A 22,634-nucleotide genomic window follows, 5' to 3' on the forward strand; every position below is an offset into this window, starting at 1 on the left:
AGGTGATAGCCTGAAGGAATAGAATGAAGACATCACTGAACTGACAGCAGAAGAGCCAGAATGCTTAGGTGGTGTTGTTCACCAGTGTTAATGAAATCAGGACTTTGTGTTGCTGTAAGAACACTGGAAAGGGGAACAAGACTAAAATGATAAAACGTATACGTACAAAATTACAATTTCTTTATGCATCAGCTAAAATGCAAAAAGTTGAAGACTGTCAGACAGCCATGGATGTAATTTTTTGTTTTAACCCAGTGAGTGTGTAACTTAAATATGCCAGTTTCCTCTTACGTTCTTTTGCATAATCAGTCATGAAGGATTATTACCTTTAACAGAGGGTGTGCAATTTCTTAACTGATGGCTCCATTATCAGTTTAATATGGACATGACATAGAGTGATTAATTTTATAACAGGAAAGCAAGCCGCCATGAAGCTGTCACCAATTTTAGGAAAATGGAGCATCTTGTACCTGGGGATCTTCTGAGGTAAGTATTTTTTACTACTCTGCATGTGAGATTGGGAGCCCCAGAGTGACCTGAATCACCACAAACACTAGCATCACCTTGATATCAGTCAGTTAGCAAAGCTCTGCAGTCTTCTCTCAGGACCTCTCTGGCTAGCTACTTGGTGCCACTCCCTGTCTGCCAGTTTCCTCCCTCACACCATTTTCGCCCTCTCTCTCTCTTCTTCTTCGTCCTCACTCACAATTCCTTCTACAACCCCATCCAACTCTTCATCATTGAATCCATACAATTCCTCCTCGCAATCACTGTCCCATTTAAAAACAACTTCGCCACCATCACCATCAACATTGACCGTTTTCTTTGTCTCGTCAAAACATGCCAGCAGCCTCATAATATTGTAAATTGTGTATATATGTAATTATGCAAACCGCAGCCATACAGATCATGTTTACACTTTTTTTTTAAATTATTTCTTGACCTAGTAACAGCATTTTTATTGGACAGAAATTAAGCTTTCACCATACACACGTTATTGTCAACGTTTTTGCCCTGGTACTCTAGAACTTTCATGTTTTGGGCTACTTAAAAAACCCCAGCAGGGTAGTTTAAGTAGTTAGTCTGTTAAGTATTTGCAAGGAGATATCAACCACAAAATCTCGCCAGATATTAACCACAAAATCAAACAAAGCAAAAAGGCCCTCTTTTCAAAAGGTGTTCAGAGTGCTTTCAGAGAAAATAAAATTAAAAAGGAAATAGTTGTTGAATGAAATGAAATGGGTATGAAAGGCATGAGGGAAAACTAAAATAGCAAGACATACAGAACTGGATAAAACTTTTAAATGTATATTTTAAAGGTACTTAACCATCTGTACAGCCTTGATATACCATGAAGAGATACTACACCCTCTTACCTTCAATCCATTAATAAACCATGCACTCCTGCGAAACTTCTCCCCTCCATAATCACTGGTCACCTTGCAATCCCTCGAAAGGGTTCATGTTCTCTGTCGTGTCTGAGGGACTGCATGTACTGCATCAAACTGCACCTTGAGTCAACTAACCCTGAGGTCTGAACATTCATACTGTATCCTCAAATACAATTTCTGTACCCTCAAACTTCCTCTGCACTTACCATGGCACCTAATACCATGCTATGTTTTGTAATGACTCCTGCTATCGGATTGTGTCACGTATGATTTAGCATCATCTCTGCTCTAGAAAACACCCTTCAAAAAGCTTAGGCTAAGTCACTCTGGGAAGGAGTACATGCTAAATGACTAAATGTAAATGTAAAGTGTTCCATTGCCTAGGGGCACAAAATCCCTTCAACCTTAGAAAAGCTGGTTATTGAGAATGTTTTAACTCTCCAGTATGTTTGAAGGTTATGTCACCCTGAAAGCTTTCTGGTAATTCATTTGTAGTCCACCTTATCAGCCTAACAAAGTCTTTAGCTCCTCATTTTGCAGTCATCCTAGCTACAGAGGCATTGAAATGATGGAATGAAAAAACTTAAGCCACAGGAAAAGTATACAATAAGCTTTCCTTTTAGAGGAAGTATTCAATGTGTATAACTATTAAATATGTAAACACTGTGTATCACTGATAACTGATCCAGCCTTGTCTCTTTCCAGGAGGGCTTTCCTTAAAATGAGCACTACACCTGAGGCCTTCCTTTTCTTGCGGTCACATTTTGCAAGCTCCCATGCACTTATGTGCATCAGCCAGTGGATCCTGGGCATCGGGGATCGCCATCTCTCGAATTTTCTGATCAACCTAGAGACGGGTGGCATGGTTGGCATTGACTTTGGCCACGCCTTCGGCTCTGCTACACAGGTACGATATTGTGACTTTTCCGTGGAATCTGTTTCTGAATTTTCCAGAAATTGTCCTGAATGACATCTCATCCTGTAAGGAATGCAAAACTGAGCATGTGTATCATCCCTGCTTTTCAATGTCAGAATACTTAAAAGCTCCAGCTGTAAACTTCCAATGAAACACTGGACAGGTAAGAGCTAAAAGTACGCAATGAATATTTAAACTGGTGATTCTTTGGGAAGGAAGATTTTGAAGACTTTCTAGACTACATGTACCAGAGAGTGATAACAATCTATTGGTGTAAAATCAGAATTGACTTTGAGAGAAATGAAGAAAACATACTTTTCATAATACTTTAGATTGTATGTCTGAACACTTGAGATATTTCTAACAATTCTTGACTTCAAATCTGCATAAAATAAGCTAGTATTTGTGATGTATGAGTAGCATCACAAGGAAGTGGGGGAAGAGAATATGTGTGTGTGTGTGTGTGTGTGTGTGGTCATTAACAATGTACTTTTACATTCAAGTCTAATGCTAGCAAAAGCTACAAAGGATGGGAAATTCATGAAATTACCTCTATTAAACACAGCCTATGCACTGCTTAGGCTTTTCAGCACACTGATGTGATATGTGCCATGAAACTTTAGCTACACAGGATTACTTCACACAACACACAGCTCACCACTGGGCAGATGAGTGAGCTAGCCTGTCTTATGTAGCTAATTAGTCTAGCTGATGATTTGTGTAGGGATTTATTACATATTGATGATTAGTCTGCTTACTTTGTGTTAGTGAAATAGTTATCCAAATTTGGGGGGAGCTTTTTGGCTCAGGGTGCATGGGGGTGGCCATTTGGCCCTTCATGCATTGCCTGGGTATATGGGAAAATACTTGGAGGGGGCTTAAATGTGGGCTCCCTGGAAAAAAGGGGTGGTATGGACAAGGCACTCAGGGCCTAGTGAGCCTGGTGCTGGTGCTGCAAGTGGCCGTTGGTATAGGGTGGGGTGCTGTGGCCCAGCAACATGGTGGAGGAGGCTGGGGGGGTCAGTGTCTGACAGAATGGTGGCTACACCCAGTTGTTTGATTGATACTGTGGGGCTGCAAAATATTAGTGTGTTGCTATACGAATGCTGTTAAATCCAACAGGAGAGTAATGTCAGTATTTCAGTCATTTCAATAAAAGCCCCTATGATTATTCAGTTAGGAAAAGGCACTGCTACTATTCACGGTGTAAATCATTTGAAATTTGTCGCTTGTCATGGTGAGAGTTGTCATGGTGTGTAAAATCTCACCAGAAATTATGATAAAATGACTGAGATTTTATGTTGGATTTCACAAGTTTACACTGAGAGATGGTTCAAAGTTAAATAATAGAGTCTCCAGAAAGTCTACACACCCTTTAATTTTTTTTGTTTTTATTGCCTTCAGGCCTGAAATGAAAACCTGTTAAATCTGATTTTTTCCACTTTCATTTAGACATAGTAACCCACAACATCAAAGTAAAAAGAAAAGGCAACACATCTCTGAATAATAATTTAAAATAGAAAAACTAAAACACCTTGGTTGCACAAGTTTATACATTCTTTATGATAGGAGTTGTAATTGTGCTGAAGTCTAGCCATTTACTATCCAAATCATGCCCAAAACTAATTGACTTCATCTGTGGCCAATTGAAGTGATACTTTTTAATTTCAGATAATATCAGCTGCTCCAAGCACACAGCCAAGTCTACAGTGGAATGGCTGAAAAAAAGACGTGAGAAGTTGGTAGAGACTTATCCAAACAGACTCACTGCAACTAGTAAAGCAAAAGTACTGTTATTGTATTAAGGCGAGACACTACAGGTGAACAGGGGAGAATTTGTAACTAAAAGGTATCACCATGAAACTTTGTCAGTTGATTACTTTCATTATTATATATTTTTTTTGTATTGCAAGTTTTCCAAAAATTCACATTTAAATATGCAAATTAGGTAATATCTCATTTAATATATGCTAATTTGCATATATTTAAAAAACAGAAATCTAGATAATGAGTAAAGCCAGACTTAAAATATTTATTTCATTTTGACAACATGGTGTAGACAAAAATTTTTACGGAACAGATTTTGGTACATGCTTTTTTCATTTTATAAATCAGAAAATACTATGTACATATATTAAAAATGCATTTTCGGCACATTTTTAAGAACAAAATGTCTAATAAATCCAAAAATAAGAAATGTATAAACAAATCCTTTTGTAATGTCCTCAAGAATACTGTTATGAATGAGTATGAAAAGTTTGGTTAATATAAGTGCTCTAGAAGTTGAGATTTTTGGTTCAGAGCATGGAAAAATACTAATTTTGAGAAAATGGCCATTAAAGACATATATTGTGAGTTCATATATTCAATAAGTAGTATTTAATGATTATAGCAACAACAATCCATTCAATGATACCCCCAATTGCCCATCAAACAACTAAATATATCTAAATTGTATATATACTTTATTATTATTATATTAACTACAGCTAAGGATCATAGGCACAGGACCTTCAAATCACTGCGCAGCCCTTTTGTGCCCTACCTGTCTATCACATTCTCATGCTGAACTTCGTTATCTTTGTTCTATCCATCCCCATATGTAAGACCTTCTTTTAATTCCTGCTGGTGTCTTTTGAGCTTTTTAATTGCTCATTTAAACGGGACTTGTGCATTATAAGCCACTGTTGTGTGGATGGTCTGTCATTATCATCCCCCTGACCTTTCCCCATTTGTTGAATTTTGCGCCTTGATGCACTAACCCCTCGTGACGACTCGTCAATTTTAGGATCAGGCTTACTTAGCCTGGCGGTTACTCTTCTCCTGGCAATTGATAACTGATCACGTCTATTTTGAGAAGGTTTAACGTGAATTCTGTGTGTTTTGCCCATTCTGCTTCCTGGTTTCAAACTTGGTGCCAAACGCAAAGGAGGAAGGTCTGAGCATGTCACGTGATGGATTTCAGCCAATCACGTAGCCAGAAATGGTCTATAAACTTCATTAGCCAATGAGATTTCGAGAAGCAACCATTTCATCACTCAGTTTGTTCACTGTTTGTCGTCGCTAGAAGAAAAATGGAGCTATATGGAAATATATGGAGCAGCCAGCATTGTGCTACAGGACACGAGCTTTACAACGAGGTATTACACTCTATGGTTTTATGAAAGATCGCGGAGCTATATCGCGCTCAAAAATGCGTCATTTTTGCCTACCGTGTCTCGCCTTAATTCAAGGGTGTGCAAACTTATGCAACCAATTTTTCATTTTCAGTACTTTTGTGGAAAAACTAAGGCATTTGATTTCCACTTAGACATTGTTTGTTACAGTGTGTACATGAAATTAAAAAAAGGTTGACTTGTCTTGAATAATAAAATTTGTTGTAGTGAAACATCGCAAGATGCTAGGCTACGGCAGATCATCAGTGATGTTACCTGGGGTCATCGGGTGTTTCAGGTCTTTCGAACATCAGACACCCTCGCCCCAGTGACCCAGCTCCTCCGCCCTAGCAGCAATTGTCTGCAAATCCGCCCTCTTGATCCATAGCCACCTCAAGAGTAGTGTTGGCAACATGCTGTGGAAACTTGAGTTGACGTCCCAAGTCCACCATCAGCTGCCAATCTTGAGCTGTGTTGAAGAGCCCAGGTGCCACTTTCAGTGTTTTTTTCGGCTTCTCTCCAGCCTTAATGAAGATGATGGCTGGCTTTGCTGGATTTTCTTTCCAACAACAGGTGATGGCACCTGCAGATTGCCTCTGGAATGGTCTTGAGCGCCTGGTCGTGCTGCCACTGGTGCCTTCCTTCACCCAGTGCCTTTGTGCAGCAGCTCAGAATGTGCTCAAGCGTCCCCTTTCTCGGGCAAAGAGGGCTCCATCAGTGCAGGTTAGATGGGCTGGGGAGGACTTCATAAACTGCCTGGATGTTGATGTGGTGAAGTCAGACCACATGATCTTTCTTTCCCTCCTCAACTTGTTCCCATCTTGTCCAGGCAGCTTGCTGTCTCATCCCTGCTGCTCTGCTGGACCTCTCCTCTTCGACCGCTGCTCTCAACTCATCCTCGATAAGTTTCCGTCTTTCCTTCCCCTGAGCTTTGTCATAATGGTGGGTTGGGAAAGTTCCCAGTCCCGCTCTTCCCCTGGCCACTGCCCTCACCAAGAGTCCAATGGCGCAGTTGTGACTCTGCCTGATCCACTGCGGCCTCTGTTCTCTACTTCCTACCAGTCCTGACTGCTACCACAGCACCAGAGACCTTCAGGTCAACTGACTCGCGGTATTGCAGCATTTCCCTTGCACACAAAACCTTGAACTCCTCCTCATTGGACTTGGGGGAGCCTAATCTTGCAGATGATTCCATATAGGGCAGTGCTGCTCAGGCTTCTGGCAGACCCAGCCATCTCCTCAGGGTAGCGGCTGACCCTCCTCTCTAGGTCTGCAGTGGTGGAGATCGGAAACTCGTAGATGAGCACTGGCCACAGGATCCTTGGCAAAATCCTGTGTTGGTAGATCCATGCCTTAAATCTTCCTGGGAGGCCTGTCTTGTCCACCTCCTTCAGCCCCCCATCCAGCTCCTCGCATGTGCTCTTGACTGATGTTTCATCCTTAAGGGCTGCTGGTGAAAATCTTCCCCAAACTCTTGACTGGCTTCTCAGAGATGATTGCAGGGATTAAAGTTCTCTGTCGCTGCAACAGATTTCCGTTAACTAGATTCCAGAAAGGCCATGTATGAGATCAGTGTGTAGATCCGAAGGGGAAAGAAAAGCGAGGGGAGGGGGGTGTTACGGGACTTGGGAATCACACTACCAGGTATGTCCATTTCAGACACAAGAGTCTTAATGTCCAGCAAGCAATAGAAATAGTTCAAAAATATGAATAAAGTTGATCAATTAATTAATATTTAACACCCTGGAAAAATTTGGTTTTGGGGAAAAACATATTTCTTGGATTAAGTTGCTTTATTCTTCTCCACAAGCTTCAGTTAGGACGAACAATATCCAATCTGAGTATTTTTTGTTTCTATCACTCTACAGGGTTTTCCTCTAAGTCCCCTTCTATTTGCAATTGCCATTGAACCTCTCTCTCTATAGCACTCTATAGATCTTCTCTTATATGTTTCCAATCTCTCTGTCTCTGTTCCTGCTGCCCTGGCCACTCTTCAGTCATTTGGTCAAATTTCGGGCTATAAATTAAACTTGAATAAAAGTGAGATATTTCCTATTAATATGGCTGCGAAGACATTCGCCTTACATAACCTATCCTTCATAGTTAGTAGCCCATCATAGTTTTACATACTTGGGAATCCAGGTTACACACAAATTTGATGACCTCTACGAGGCAAATTTTGTTCCTTTGCTGTCCCGAACTCGGGAAGACTTTGAATGTTGGTCTCTCCTCAACATGTCTTTAGCTGCTCGAGTCAATTCTGTGAAGATGACTATTGTCCCACGATTGTCATATTTGTTCCATTGGATTCCCATTTTCCTCCCTCAGACCTTCTTCTGTAAATTATACAGTCTGATTCTGGAGTTTATCTGGAATAAAAAGGTCCCTAGTCTGCGTAAGCTATATCTACAGAGATATAAGCCACTTGGGGGTTTGGCTCTACCCAATATTAAATTTTATTACTGGGCTGTGAATATTAGAATTTTACAATACTGGCTCCAATATGAGGCTTTTGATCCCCCACCCACATGGCTAACCATATAAGCATACTCCACCAAACCTGTGTCATTGAAGGCCCTAGTACATTCTCCTATATTGTCTTCCACTTACCCCTACACTAAGAATGTAATTGTTAAAACCTCTGTTAGGACTTGGGCTCAATTTAAGTGCTTTTTCAGATTATACAGTTATTTTCCATCCATGCTCCAATTGCCACTAATAATGCTTTTCCTCCCTCTCTCGCAGATTGCGCTTTTTCAATTTGGCCCAGTCAAGGCATTAATACATTTTGAGATCTATATATTGATGGTGCTTTTGCATCCTTTCAACAGCTTTCAGACAAATTTTCACTTCCCAAGCAACAGTTTTTAAGATTCTTGCAAGTCCGTAGCTTTGTTCATGCAACATTCCCAGAGTTCCCTCATCTACCCGATGAGGTGCCTCTTGACAGATCTCTGACACCAAACCATACTTTGAAAGGTTTCATGTCAAATATTTACAACCAAATTCACATTCTCTATCCAGATTTGTTAGACTCCATAAGGGCCATGTGGCAGGAAGACTTAGGGGAACAATTATCTGAAGAACTTTGGGATGAGATTCTTAGACAGGTGCATAAATCTAATCTTCTAGCTGTGCAAGACATGCCCTTATCAAGTGTAAAATTGTACATCGCACTTATTATACTAAGGCTAGATTATCGAAGATCTGTGAGGGTGTATCTCCAGTGTGTGATAGGTGTAAGCAAACCCCAGCAAACCTTAATCACATGTTTTGGCTTTGCCCACCTCTGTGTAACTATTGGACAGAAAATTTTAAAAATGCTCTCACCGTGTTGTTTGGAATCTCCTTCCTAGTAACTTCTCTGTCTAATTCGAAAAAGGATATTATTGCTTTCGTCACCCTGATAGCAAGGAGACTTGTAGCGACTAAATGGAAATTAAGAACCCCCCCTTCTCATACCAGCTGGTTAACCAATGTCTTTTACTTCCTCAAATTAGAAAAAATAAGACTTTCCACTAGGGGCTCTTTGAATAAATTCTGGAAAATATGGGGCTCATTCTTCTGATATTTTAAGGAGATCAATTTCCCACAGATCCCTGATTAGGGTACCTGGGATGGGTTGGGGAGGCAATAGTTAAGGTTTAATTAGGCACAGGGATGTGATTTGCAGTGTATATTACTATTATAACCTTTTACTGACTGTTGTTTTTTTTTCTTTTTTTTTCTTTTCTTCTCTTTTCTGTTTTTTTCTGTCTTTGTATGTATGTGTGCTTTCTTGTATGTATAAAACTTGCTTTTATAGTTTATATTTTACTTTATTGTATTTCTGTGAAAATAATAAACAAACTCGGGGAAGAAAAAAAGAAAGCATACAGCCAAAGTGGCAAGGACAGCCAACATCTAATATCTGTTAGACAGCCCTGTGTATCAGTTAATGTACACATACTACTCAGGATAGTAGACAAGTAGAAATTGAAGTAAAGCTTTGTATTATCTGTACAACAGTGAAATGAGATGTTATGGATATGTATAATGTGGTCCAATGTTAACGTATAAATGAAGAATAATATTGGCCCTAAAGCTGACCCCAGTGGGACCCCACAAGTAGTCTGTGCAGGGCAGAGCACAGCATCATCACCAATTAATACTGGGAACTATCTGCTTGAATGATATATATACAAATAAACCAGCTAAGAGCACAGTCAGTAAGGCCTTGAAAATTTAAAAGAATCCAAACATAGATAATAGAAGAATTCAAATGAAGCATTCACCAGATTCATTGTCCATTCATTGGTAGTTTTCATTTGTTTCAATGCTATGTTTTAAGCAAAATAGAGTGAAATGTCTCAAAAAGGTTATTTCTAAAAAGTATAGTGGCTGCCTCTCAACCATGTTCCCTAGAACAAGAAAGGGAAGATTATAAATAGATCTATAGTTGCTCAACACAGAGATATCTAGATGTGTTTTTTAAGAAGATGAATGGGAGCTGTGCCAGTTGCAGAAGAAGTGTCAATGATAACAAGAATATCAGTACTCACAGTTCAAAAACTTCTTTAAGCAGTATAGTTGAAATAATATCCAGGACAGGACAGGTTGATGGTTTGCACTCAAACTCAAATGGGTCATCTGCTTTAACAAGAACAAATGAATCTAGTTTAATGGCATTCTTGCAGATAAAAATTTAACTGCTTCTCATGTTAGTAATCTTGCGAAAACCTCTCACTGATCTTGGAGACACGGTTTAATATTCTGTCAATCATTGCCAACAGTACTCCAGAATTATAAGTCCGACTGTTAACAGAAATCAGATTGGAAAGAATAGTTCCCTCTTGCATCTTTAACATCTTTATTATACTCACTCATTGGGCCTTTCATGATGATATCTTTCCATCTGCATTCGGTTTTTCTGCACTAACTTTTAATTTTGCAGATATGTTCACTTAGCCCGGGGACATTTCTTTGGATTTAATTTTAATGTATATATGGTACATGACATGTAAACAACTAGTATGCTTTAACATCTCACTGGAACAATTAAATGTACAGTGTGTCTTCAGAAAAAATTGTGTGTTGGCTTATATTTTGTGTTGATTTATCTTCTGCTCTTCACATATTACATTGCCATCATAAATCTTGTACTAAATATGATTTTGTTCTCAGTACAGGTTTATAATCATTTTGATGTGAATCCACTGTATATAATTCTAATTACAAAGTGTATCATTTAATTAGAAATTTACATTTGATCCTTGGTTGGGGCATGTAAAGGACTGATAAACAGAAATTCACTGAGATGTCTCTGACACTCATTATAATCCCTTGGTCTCTTTTTGTCATTCCAACCTTGCTCTTGTTTTCGCCCTCAGTTTCTCCCAGTGCCTGAGCTCATGCCATTCCGCTTGACCCAGCAGTTCCTCAACCTCATGCAGCCCATGCGGGAGACTGGGCTCATAAAAAGCACTATGGTACACTCACTGAGGGCATACAGGGCTAACCCAGACCTGCTGCTAAACACAATGGACATCTTTGTCAAGGAGCCCTCATTGGACTGGAAGGTGCTGTGGACAGTTTCATCCATTATTATCCAGTATTATCCATTCCGTTGTAAGTGTGCACCAATAAGAAATGAATAATATTTCACTTTTAATTTTTTTTTTCCAGAACTTTGCACTGAAGCAGCTGAAGAAGGGAGGCACTTGGACACACAATGTGAACACCAAAGAAATCAACTGGTACCCCATTCAGAAAGTCAACTTTGCTCTGAGAAAACTTGATGGAGCAAATCCTGCTGTTATAACAAGGTATTGTGTTACCATACATGCAGAGTTATCACTGTGGATAGCGTAACCAAGCATTCACTTGATAATATATTCCCATGTTTGGTAGTGTTTTTTCTTGATCATTTGGAGGACAGAGGTGTACAGCCTCTGATTCCTGAGGTGCAGAATGCTACTCATCTTTTTGAGAAGCTGAAAAAGACTGATTATGAAAGCATGTTAATTTGGATTTCAAGGTCATGAGATGTGCACATGAACCCATTTTGATATATCTAGGGATCTCAGTGCACTTCTTTGGCACTTGTGTGACTTGTGTGTTTTTTAAGTTGATGTCCCAGAGTAGAGTTATGAAATTGCTTGTTCTTACAGTCAATACAACAGAGGAGTATGACATTTGTCTATGTCATGAAATTACATAATGCCATCACAGATGGACAAGAAAATAACCCAATGAGGCTTGCAGTAGCTTGTTACAGGTATCTTACTTATATTTTCATTTTGCACCTATTTGTTTGATAAAGTGAGGAGCTGAAACTGGGGTTTGAGAAGGAGCCAGCTTTCAAAGGAATGTTGGCAGTGGCAAGAGGACAAGAGGAACACAATATCCGTGCCCGGGAGAGAGATGATGGGCTTTCTGTGGAAACCCAAGTGGACTGTCTACTGGACCAGGCCACTGACCCAAATGTGTTAGGAAGAGTGTGGACTGGTTGGGAACCCTGGATCTGAACTTGAAGCCCACTGTCATCCTGATTTCCAAACCACTCTTGGACCTTAATCTATAAAACTGTGAATCTAGAAACTTATTTGGTTTGTCAAGCATTTTATCACAGTTTATGCTTCTTTAGTACCTGTATCTGCACATGATATAATGGTATGACAAAATTATAAATGGTAAGAATACTGAAAATAAGTTGAAAATAAACTGATTGTTACATTCACATACGAATGCAAATATATGGAGAAAATGTATTCATTTGTTTGGTCATTTTGTTATGAGACAGAAGCTATCCTTATGCAAGATTACATATGCATCTGAATAGCTTCTTGGGCTATGCACTTATCAGGAATGATAAGGAACCCTATTATTTTGCTGAACTTGATTCTTCATGATGACAGGAATCAGGGTGGAATCAGGGTAAGCTTTTGGGAAGCACTTCATAAATGCTTCTCAAGAATGTTTTAACGACCAAATTAAACTTAAGATGCTTATGGAAATGAGGACCCAATAAACAATTCTTGTGTACTTACATGCATTTGTCTCACTTCACTACACATTACATTCCTTCATTTAGCAGACACTCTTACCCAGAGCAACTTCCTAATAAGTGCATCACTATGCTACGAGTAGTTATTGCGAAGTATTACAAGAGGTCAGTAAGATACAAAGTTAGGTGCTATGCAAGTGTAGACTGCCTTTTTTATATGAAAATAGTAATTGATAGGATAGATGGGGAGGAAGGTAGGCTAGAGATACAGCTTAAAAAGATGTGTTTTAAGTTTTTTCTTGAAGGCGTTCAGGGAGTGTGTTGTCCAAAACTCGGCAAGAAGTTCATTCCACCAGTGTGGAGCCAGAACTGAGAAGAGACGGGTTTGAGAGATGCTGCCCTTGTATTTCGGGACATTTTCTTGTATGCTGTTTTACTCACTTGAGAGCTCCTTCCAAACTCAATTTGAAGAAGCAGCAATATGAGCAACTTTCATTTTTGCAGGTGTAGGCAGTGCATGGATTGGCATTGTTTTCTGCTACATGTGGACAGAATCAGCAGTAAAAGCTTCATCATTTGCCGCTTTTATTGGCCACAACTAGGCACCCACACAAAATTGTCAGGCATCCCACTGTGCAACAACAAAGTATATTTTAAATGGCTCCCCTTGGCCTCCTAAGGCAAAGAAACTAGCTGAGAGTGTTGCCCCAGCTCTCAAGTCCGTAGCCAAACAACAAAAAAGTCATTGAGGTAAGACAGATGATTTATATATATTTTTAAAAGCGTGCTCACCTGAATTACATACAAACTTGTTTGTTTACTAACTTGATAAATCACACTTTCAACAAATGTTTCTATGGTCCAAACTCAGAGCTGTTTCATCGGTCAAAACCCAAAAAAGTTTATTTATGTTAAGTTTATTCGACTCATATTCACTTCAAAACAAACACCAGATTGACATCTTTAAAAGGGTGTTATTTATGAATGTTTTTGGCAAACAATTCCCTGCTGAGAAAGGGAGGGGGTGGAGACGGCTTCAGTATGCTGCAAAAATTGTTGGGTAGATAGCTTGCAAACTTGTTGGATTCTGTAGGCTACTGATGTGAGGTTTGATGTCCCTCATGACAAAAAAACATTATCTTGAAAGCCTGCCAGTAACATTAGCTAGCTTGTTCACACTTTAAAGTTCGCTGAAACAACCTAGTTAAGTAGCTGCTTGCATGTTACTGCTGTTTGACTCTGAAATGTGTCATTTAAATGGAATGCCAACAGGCAGCTTTTTGGCTCTACAAAATATGACTGTGATATTCAACTTAATAAATTATTGGTTTAGAATATTCTTTGCAGTTTCATACCTACAGTCATTAACCTAAATTTGATGGGCTTTGGGTTGTTGCCTACTACAGGCTAAAACAGTACACAAATACTGTGAATTTCTTGTCACTCCATTTTTTTGTCTGCCATTTCTAGGTTATATTTTTCTTAATGTAACACATACCTTATTTTCTTTTAAGCTGCTTGATTCACGTACAACATTCTCAGTACAAAATCTACAAATTGTCAAACAACAGCGCAAAATATATGAAGTTTTCTCTGTGAAAAGGAATGAGGCAGATCACATTGGGTCCTGTAACCAATCATGCCTCTTGACCAACAGCTCGCTACCCATGACAGTGGAAGCCGACTAAATCACCACCTAATGTCAAAGTGCTGTATCTAAAAGTATGTAACAAAACAATTTATTGTCATTACTATTTACAGTAAGTATTTACTATTATTAATTATATTAATATATACAGCATATAACTACATATTGCTTCACATGAATGTAACACTGCCTGTGCTGAAAAGCTCACCGACATCCCAGCCCAAGCAACTGAGATGGCCATTGCAGAACATGGATTTTGTTTTGACTTAACCATTTCTTTATGTTTGGGGTGATTATCCTGCTGGAAAATCCACCTACCACCAAGTCCTAGCAGAGACAACCAGATTTTCTGAAAAAGTTTTGTGGTACTTGGTGGAATTCATTTTGCAATTGATCTTAACAAGTGCTCTGGACCACTGGCAGCAAAACATATTTGACAGTAGGTATGAGTTGCTTCACCTTGTATGCATTCCTCTTTTGCTGCCAAACATGCCAATATTGTGTATGGCCAAAAGTTCAATTTTAGCCTCATCTGACCATAGCACTCTCTGCCAGCCATAATTCCAATGACATTTGGCAAACTGCAGATGCTATGACTGATCATGCTATGGTTTTGTTTCTTGTGCTCAGCAAGGACTGTCTTTGTGCAACCTTTCCAAAGAGCTTATTGGTATGGAGGTGGCGTCTTATGGTTGTTTGTGAGACCTGGCGACCCCAAGATGCAGCCAAGTTCTGCAATTCTTCAACCGTGATCCTTGGGTTCTTTATTGTCACCATCTTCCTCACCATCTGTGGGGACAACATGCACTTGCATCCACTTCTTGGCAAAGTTGCAACCATTCCATGTGTTTTACATTTTTGATTATTGCCCTTACAGTGCTAATTGGTATTTTTAACCTGTTATGTATTTTTTGTACCTGTTACCATACTTGTGAAGGCCAATAATATAAATAATATGCTTTGACCCATATCTAGTTCATAGGGGTAACAAAGTGTACAGTAGACTTAAGTCCCTAAATTGCTGTATAGACAATTGGCAAACTTTTGTGGGGAAGTCTGGTTTGTTAAAGAGAGACAGACCTTACCTGAGCTGGAGAGGTGCTCTTCTTTTATCTAGAAACTAATAGTCTCATTCATGAAAATTCCTGACACACCAGGACACTAGCCAGACTGCCGACATACAATCCTACACTTTCTTCTGCAAGATTCCTAGAACAAGTGACATTTTATAATACTGAGACTGTGTCTGTTCCATGAGCATTATCAGAACTTTTGTCTGCATAATCTTACTCCTACAACATCATGGCACTCCTTTCCAAGAACCACTCACAAGACAAAAGTAAATTTGGATTGGTAAATATTAGATTGCTTATGCCCAAGGCAGATCTTGTGAATGGGATCATCATGAACTGTGATCTTGATATACTGCACTTAACTGAAACCTGGCTCTGGTCTGATGAGTTTGTTTCACTCATTGAGGCATTCTCCATGGATTACTCAAACATCCAGACCTCACGCCCTTCTGGTAGGGATGGTGGTGTTGCAGTCAGTCTACATTTTCTGAAATGCCCATACCTGGGAATAAGTCCTTTTTTGAGTTTTCAAAAAAAACAAAAGCCTTCCTGGTCCTTATAGTGTTATGAATTTGGTGAATTTTCATCTAACCTGGCAGTTTCGACAGATATGATGATAGGTAACTTTTACATGCATCTGAATAATTATACCAATCCCCTAGGAACAGTCTTTATGTCCATTAATGATTCCTTTGGCTTTGTCCATTATGTGTCTGCTCCTAGTTCAGTTCTACACATCCAACATTGAAAAAAATTTCACTCCATCACAATCTGGTATGGGAGCAAAGACAGTCACATTTGCAAAAATTGCAGCAGATTGTTTCAGGATTGCTTCCAAAATAAATGGCTCTGGCCTTCCCTCAGTTGATTCCATATACATCCAATGTGCCTTCAAGCATGCACACAAGATCACCTCTGACCCCTTCAATCAAGCCTACCACCTCTTTCAGCTCCTTCCCTCCACAAGACATTATAGGTTTTTGTCCACCAAAACTGCATACTTCAAGAACAGCCTCTTCTCCAGTGCAATCAGGTCACTGAATTCTTTCATCTACTCCCACCCCACTTGTATTGTATTTAAACCTCTGTTGTACTGTATCTATGTTGATTAACAATCAAATTACACCTTGAGGCATACTCTCAATTGTATGCTTTTGTAGCTTTAACAAGCTTACAGGAAACCGGAGTACAGGTGACATTCAACCCTTATTAGCATTATTGACACATCCTTGAAGGAAATTTATTTAATAGCCTATACATAATATGGTTCCACACGTGTAAAACATTTTGGTCAATATAAAATGTTGGCTATAAAGCAGTGGTTTGCAGGAGGAAGAATGGCAGCATTGGCACTTCTCGAAGATATTGCCAACCGCGGAATAGGAAGGAAACGAGTTTTTACAGATCGGGCAGACGTCTTTGCGCATGATGATGAGTGGCTGATAAGCAGGGTATCGTTTGCCGAGAGCTACGCTATTAGAGCTTTGTGCCCAGATGGCACGTAGGCTACTTGGTTTTAGTGGTAACGCCACTGGAAAGGCTCCCAGCATCCCTGCACGCATCTGCACCTCCGCCAACAAGACCTTGATTTCGGCCTCGCTAATTTTTTTTCTTGCAGCTCACCGTTTATGTAGCAGGAGTAGTTTTGACGTGTTTGAATTATATGAAGTTCATCAAAATATCAGGTTCCCATTCCCCTGAGCATCCCTTTTCAAATGTTTTACTGTTATTTTCTAATCTGTTTGTGTTGTAATGTCCTCTCCTGGCATGAGCTGGTTACCAGCGAGTTGGTTGTCAAGTTCATTGGTTACTTCACATTTCGTTCCTTCTTCTTACGTTAGTGACGAGTGTGAAACCGGAGACTCGTTACTGACATATTATTGACAACCTACCTGTGCTGTTTATTTGCCATCGACGAGTGTGTGCTAATAAAACACGCGCTGTGAACCCAACCCATCCTGTCTGCCTGTGGTTCCTGCGAGAGTAGCGTCGGTCGGGAACGTGGGGTCACATTTACAATGCGGAGATCTATAACCATTCAGCTACGCACAATTTCAAGATCATTTGTGATTTATGGATTTTACATCTGGGAGAGTGGGATACGCACGTTTTTTTGTGCGTACGTTCATTTTCTCTGAATCACATGTATGCACATTTCAGAAATGATCTTAGATCAAATGTAGGATCATTTCTACACAACTTTTTTTTTTTTTTATACATGAGGCCCCAGGTGTGGTTGTCTGCTGATATAGCTGTTACAAGGCCCAGTTGTGCAGTTGTGCTAGAAGTTGTGCAATCTGACATGCTGTTCCACACACCACTATTGTACTGTGATATTTTTTGCCTGTTTGTGGCTGGCCTGTTAGCTTGCATGATTTTTGCCATTGTCTTCTGACCTTTCTCATCAAGGAGCTATTTTTTCCCACAGGACTGCCACTGACAACTGTAGATGCTTTTCATTTGTCACACCATGCTCTGTAAACCCTATATGGTGTCTTGCATGAAAAGCCCAAGTGGGTGGCCATTTCTGAGATACTGGAATCGGTGTGCCTGGCTTTGACAATCACATCACGCTCAAAGTCCCTTAGGTCACTCATTTTGCCCATTCTAACATTCAATGGTTCAGCAACTGGATCCTTCAGTGCCTGTCTGCATCTTTATATAGCAAGCCAAAGCCACATCAGAGTCATCCGTTTTCATGAATGGGGTGTTTCACCTAATAAACTGGTCACTGAGTGAATGTGTCTCTTGGGTGTCTCTTCTCTGGCTACCAGGCTAATTTCAAGGTACTTTACCTTCAAAGCACTGCATGGTCTTGCACCTTAACTATCTCACAGAGCTTCTCCTTCCTAATCAGTCCACATGACTACTCACATGACTTTATCTGTCAACATGCTATCCATATTTGCTCATTCCTAACATATGTAAAAGTTCAGCATGTGGTAGAGCCGCCTCTAACAGAGCCCCACTCTTATGCAATAATCTACCCAAGCATATCCGGGTGTCAGACCTAGTCTCAATATTAAAGTCTAGGCTAAAAACTCTTCAGTTTATTAGGTGCTACTATGTAGTCTAAATGCAGACTTTGAGAGTTGTGTAGCCATAGAGCCATACAGTGCCACTTACTGTCATTCCTTACTGTTCAGCCACCATCTGTTGGGATGGGTTGGGTTCAGTGTGCTCTCATAACTGTGCATATCCTCTGCTTCTGCCCATGTAGTTATGCTGCCATAGCCTGTAAGTCCTTGGGCTTCATGTCCATGTTGCTGCCTCTGTGCTTTCTCATCTCTTATTGCTCTGAAAACCTGTGGTGGCTTTGCACTAACCGCATGGACATGATTTGTCTACTCCCATCCAATCTTCTCCTGGGGCTGCTCTGAGACATTCACCTGCCATGACATTTGAGGCTTGAGCCTGCTATACTTCCAGCATGTCCAGCTGCTGGCATGCCATTATCTCACTAAAAGAAGATGAAGTGTCACCAGCAACCATGACAACCACTACAGCACTGAGATGTCCAACATCCACAGGCCATAGTATTATCATGAAACCCCCCCACCCCCACCAATGTAAGCGAGATGCCCCTGTATCCCACTGCTAGCTATCTCCTAACCACTAACAGGCTGCTAATTCCCTTCCAGCTTTTATGTGTGAAGTATTTATTTTTGTACTGAAATATTCTCCAGTTTCAGTTGATTCACTCTTTTCTAAGGGGTCAGGGAATTTGTGACTCTCTAGAAAATCTCTTTACACTGCTTTGTGACAATCTTGGTGTTATATTTGTGATATTAATGTTGTCACTACTTAATTCCTCCACTCTCTAAATTCTCTCCACTATCAAGCCCCTTTCAGATATGCACTGAAAGCCGGAACTTATCTAGCCATTACCCAGAGGAGCTGTATGTGAGATCACAAATGTCCGAATCAGTTGGAGTGGACATGAGACGGACGTCACTCTGCCAGCTCCCTAGTGCAAAGTCCATCTAATGTCGGATTGAGTCCATGAGTGAATAGGGCAGGTCATGTTCCGGATAATCCACGGCGAGCGAGTGGGCGTGTTGATGACATTTCTATCTTTCTATCATGCGACTGGCGCGAAACCGGAAGAATACAAACATCTGCTTCGTACTCTTTTCTGCGTGCCAGTATATTGCTTTCCACTCTTTCATTGACATTGCGGATACGTCCAAATACATGCTATTTTGAGTCCAATGATCGTTAAAGAGATAGTTAGCTTTAGCTATACTGCCAAAACTTGTCTCTTACAATGATTAATAACGTTGGTTAGTAGTTTATTATCTGGTTAGTAGCTAGCTAAGCTGTAGCTAAGTAATAGTGATAGGTATAGTGAGATAGGTGAACTGGTGACCTAACATTGCATGGCGAACAACAAAATCTTACCTTCCTGTTATAATAAATGTATAATTAATAATAAATTATGTGTACCGGTAGCACCATTTGGATGGCTATGTGTGATATTTTTTATAGGCTGACCAAAAAGTACAATAGCTATGTTTGCCTTCTCCTCCTCCGTGCCACATTATGTGCCCGTACCACCGAAAGGTAAGACATTGAAAAGAAAAAACCTGTAAATACTTCAACTCCCGAATACTTTTTGTGAACTCATCAATACTTTTCACTCGTGAGAATGCAAGTGGCATCTAACTGGAAAATACCACAAGGAAATCTGGACGTTTCTAAACTCACAATGATTTCACACGACAATGTAACATACTACGAATGTAATCATTAATGGTCGGATACTGGGTACTGCACTGAAAAACAGCATGCAGTATACAGTATATACTTGTGTAGTATGCAGTACACAGTATGCAGTAGGCGGTTTTCGAATACAGCCACTGCGATTTCTGCAGTGTACTTTTTGCGTCACGTCCTGCCTCCTGCACGCTCTACCCAGGCGCCACCCCTCGCCTAAACCAAACCGGAGTATTTCCTGTAGGTGAAAACGCGTCTTACACGGACAAGCTCCTGTTGTGTGCTACATTTGTGAAAGGGCAACTCCGGACAATGTCCGGACCAGATTCTGCGGACATTGTCCAGAGTTCATATGTGAAAAAGGCTTCAGATGTTGATGTCGCTCGACTCCTTACACCGACCTACCACCCGTGCCCTGAATCCCATTCCCTCGCCTCTCCTGAAGGCTGTCGTTCCCAGGCTTCTACCATTCATCTCTACTCAGATGAATTTGTCACTCGCCAAAGGCTGTGTGCATGTAGCCTTCATGGAGGTGTGAGTCACGCACTTGTTCAAGAAAAGGAGTCATCTACTGTCCAAAACTATTGACTGGTCTCTCTCCTTCCATTTCTCTGTAAACACATGCATGCAGGCTCTGTAATCTCCTCCCATGGCTTTTCATACCACACATGCACTCATCTGCTTGTTGGGAACAGGGTGAACGATGACTCATCTGACCATGTGACTTTTTCCACTGTTCAGTAGAGCACTCTCTGTGTTCTTTGCACCACTTTACTCACAAACGTGCATCTCTAACCAACGCATGGATATCACAGTTACAACATTGCAACAACATTGCATTCCACTGCACTCATCTGCTGGGCCACAGCAATAGTAGGGTTCCAAAGTCAATCATTGTTAGGTTTGAACATTGCAAACGAAAACAGTTTGTTAAGAGCAAAGGGCAAGTTCAGAATGAATGGCCAATTCCCAAGGGAGATCACTGAGAGATGCAAAAAAAATTACAGCTTCTTAAAGAACAGATAAAAGCTTCTGGAATGGAAGTTATAATATTGCACATTTAGTATAAAAACATTGCTCGATGCGTGCTCGATGCAGTTGAGGTCAGGTATGCTGAAGCATTAAGATTGCCCTTCACTGGAGATAAGGGGCCTAGCCTAAACCCTGAAAAACAGATGTGGCCAAATACTTTTGTCCATATAGTGTGGAGGAGGGATGCCATCAAACAGGGCGGGTTTTTTGTACTTGAAGATGATACTGGTTTTATGATTGCATGGGGATTGGCTACAAATTCTCTGAATCTTTGTTTGAAACTTCATTATGTAAAGAAGGAAGTGATATGATGCTTCATGCAAAAGGATTATATATCAGAATATATGGTGCAAGTGAAAAAAAATGTTTTCCTCAGTCGAAGAAATGCAAAAGAAATTTCAGCAGGTGTGTAAGGCCAAGTAATCAGAGAAGTACAGAGATGTGTGGTTGGTTGTCCCTCGCTACAGTTACAATTTGTTTATGGAGTGACAGACATGTGGAGGTCTTTTTTATAACTTTGGTTTGTGCAACATATGAAGATCCACAAACACATGCAGTGGATGGACTTGAGTAACACTATTAAGATTTACTCCATGCCAGTAACTTGAGTAACATGTATTTAAACTCATCTAAACTTCAGCTCTAGGGCCTGGCTACTGTTGTTTTGTTAAATGTACTAGAGTTTTGAACTTAATAAATATTTTAATGCATTGTAAGAATACTAATGTACTCAGTTAATTTTGTGATAATAATGTTTTCATTGATAGTTCTGGAAATTCAGGTGTAAACATAGCTGTGTCCAGCTATGTTAGATTTCATAGAATCATTCAAGGGTACTCCTGCTCCCTCCATGTGAGCTGTGAGAATGGGGAACATCTCATGCCCTCCAGCGCTGAATGCCGCATTGAACAGGACTCCTTGCTGTGAAAGCCTGTGTTCAAGTCATGCAGCTTTCTGAGAACACTAAGCTTCTGCTCCCAAATCCCAAAGCCTTTCTGTGTCCTTTCTCCAGGAGAGCCACCACACCTTTGTGTGAAAGATGCTCACGCTCATCCCCCATCTCCCTGCAAAGCTCCTGAAAGACCCTGGACTGCAGGGAACATTTCCTGATCAAGTTGACTATTTTGACAACTGAATCAAAAGCTTGCTGAAGGTTTAGTTGCAGTGATTTGCTTGCCAAAGCCTCCCTGTTCAAAATGTGATGTATCACTTTCACATCTGGAACAAGTCTGTGGACATGAGCAATGAAACCCGATTTGTGCCCCACCATCCTCCTACCCCATCAGCACAGATACCTACACAATCTGCCAATTCCAGCTGAAAGTCCATCAGATAGGAAGCCACTACCCTGAAAATGTCTTTTCCCTTCATGATGGTTTGGAAGTAGTTACAGAGCAGAAATTCCTCTTGAATATCCCCATGTTGTACAAACCTCACATACAACATCAACTGAGGAAGGCCTACCGTGTCTGTGAATTCATCCAACTAAATTCATCCAAATTTTTTGTACCATTATATTATATACTACTTCCTGAATGTCATAAGACATTTCCTTAATTTTCTTTGTTACTGTGTCATTTGAATGTGCACTTTCTGAGCCACCTCCTCCTCAAAAAGGCATGTGCAGATGCCTTATACACTGGGCCTGATCAAATCCTCAGCTATACTGTGAAGTTTCTCCAACTTGGCTGTGTGCTAACTAAATCCCTGTTCCCCTG

At 40.3% G+C, this 22,634-nt stretch overlaps 1 protein-coding gene across 3 annotated transcripts in view; it reads left to right on the forward strand.

Annotated features, from left to right (window-relative positions):
- The window catches only part of prkdc (protein kinase, DNA-activated, catalytic subunit), a 125,861-nt gene extending 113,859 nt beyond the window's left edge, over positions 1-12,002 (forward strand). For all 3 annotated transcript variants that reach the window (XM_036520687.1, XM_036520689.1, XM_036520688.1), the window contains exons 82-86: positions 415-486; positions 2,097-2,298; positions 10,832-11,020; positions 11,127-11,266; positions 11,764-12,002. In XM_036520687.1, coding sequence (XP_036376580.1) covers positions 415-486; positions 2,097-2,298; positions 10,832-11,020; positions 11,127-11,266; positions 11,764-11,968 — 808 coding nt within the window. In that variant the 3' untranslated portion in view covers positions 11,969-12,002. The remainder of the gene's footprint in view (positions 1-414; positions 487-2,096; positions 2,299-10,831; positions 11,021-11,126; positions 11,267-11,763) is intronic.
- The last annotated feature ends 10,632 nt before the right edge of the window (positions 12,003-22,634 follow it).

Source organism: Megalops cyprinoides, chromosome 2 (assembly GCF_013368585.1).
Source record: "Megalops cyprinoides isolate fMegCyp1 chromosome 2, fMegCyp1.pri, whole genome shotgun sequence".
NCBI lineage: Eukaryota > Metazoa > Chordata > Actinopteri > Elopiformes > Megalopidae > Megalops > Megalops cyprinoides.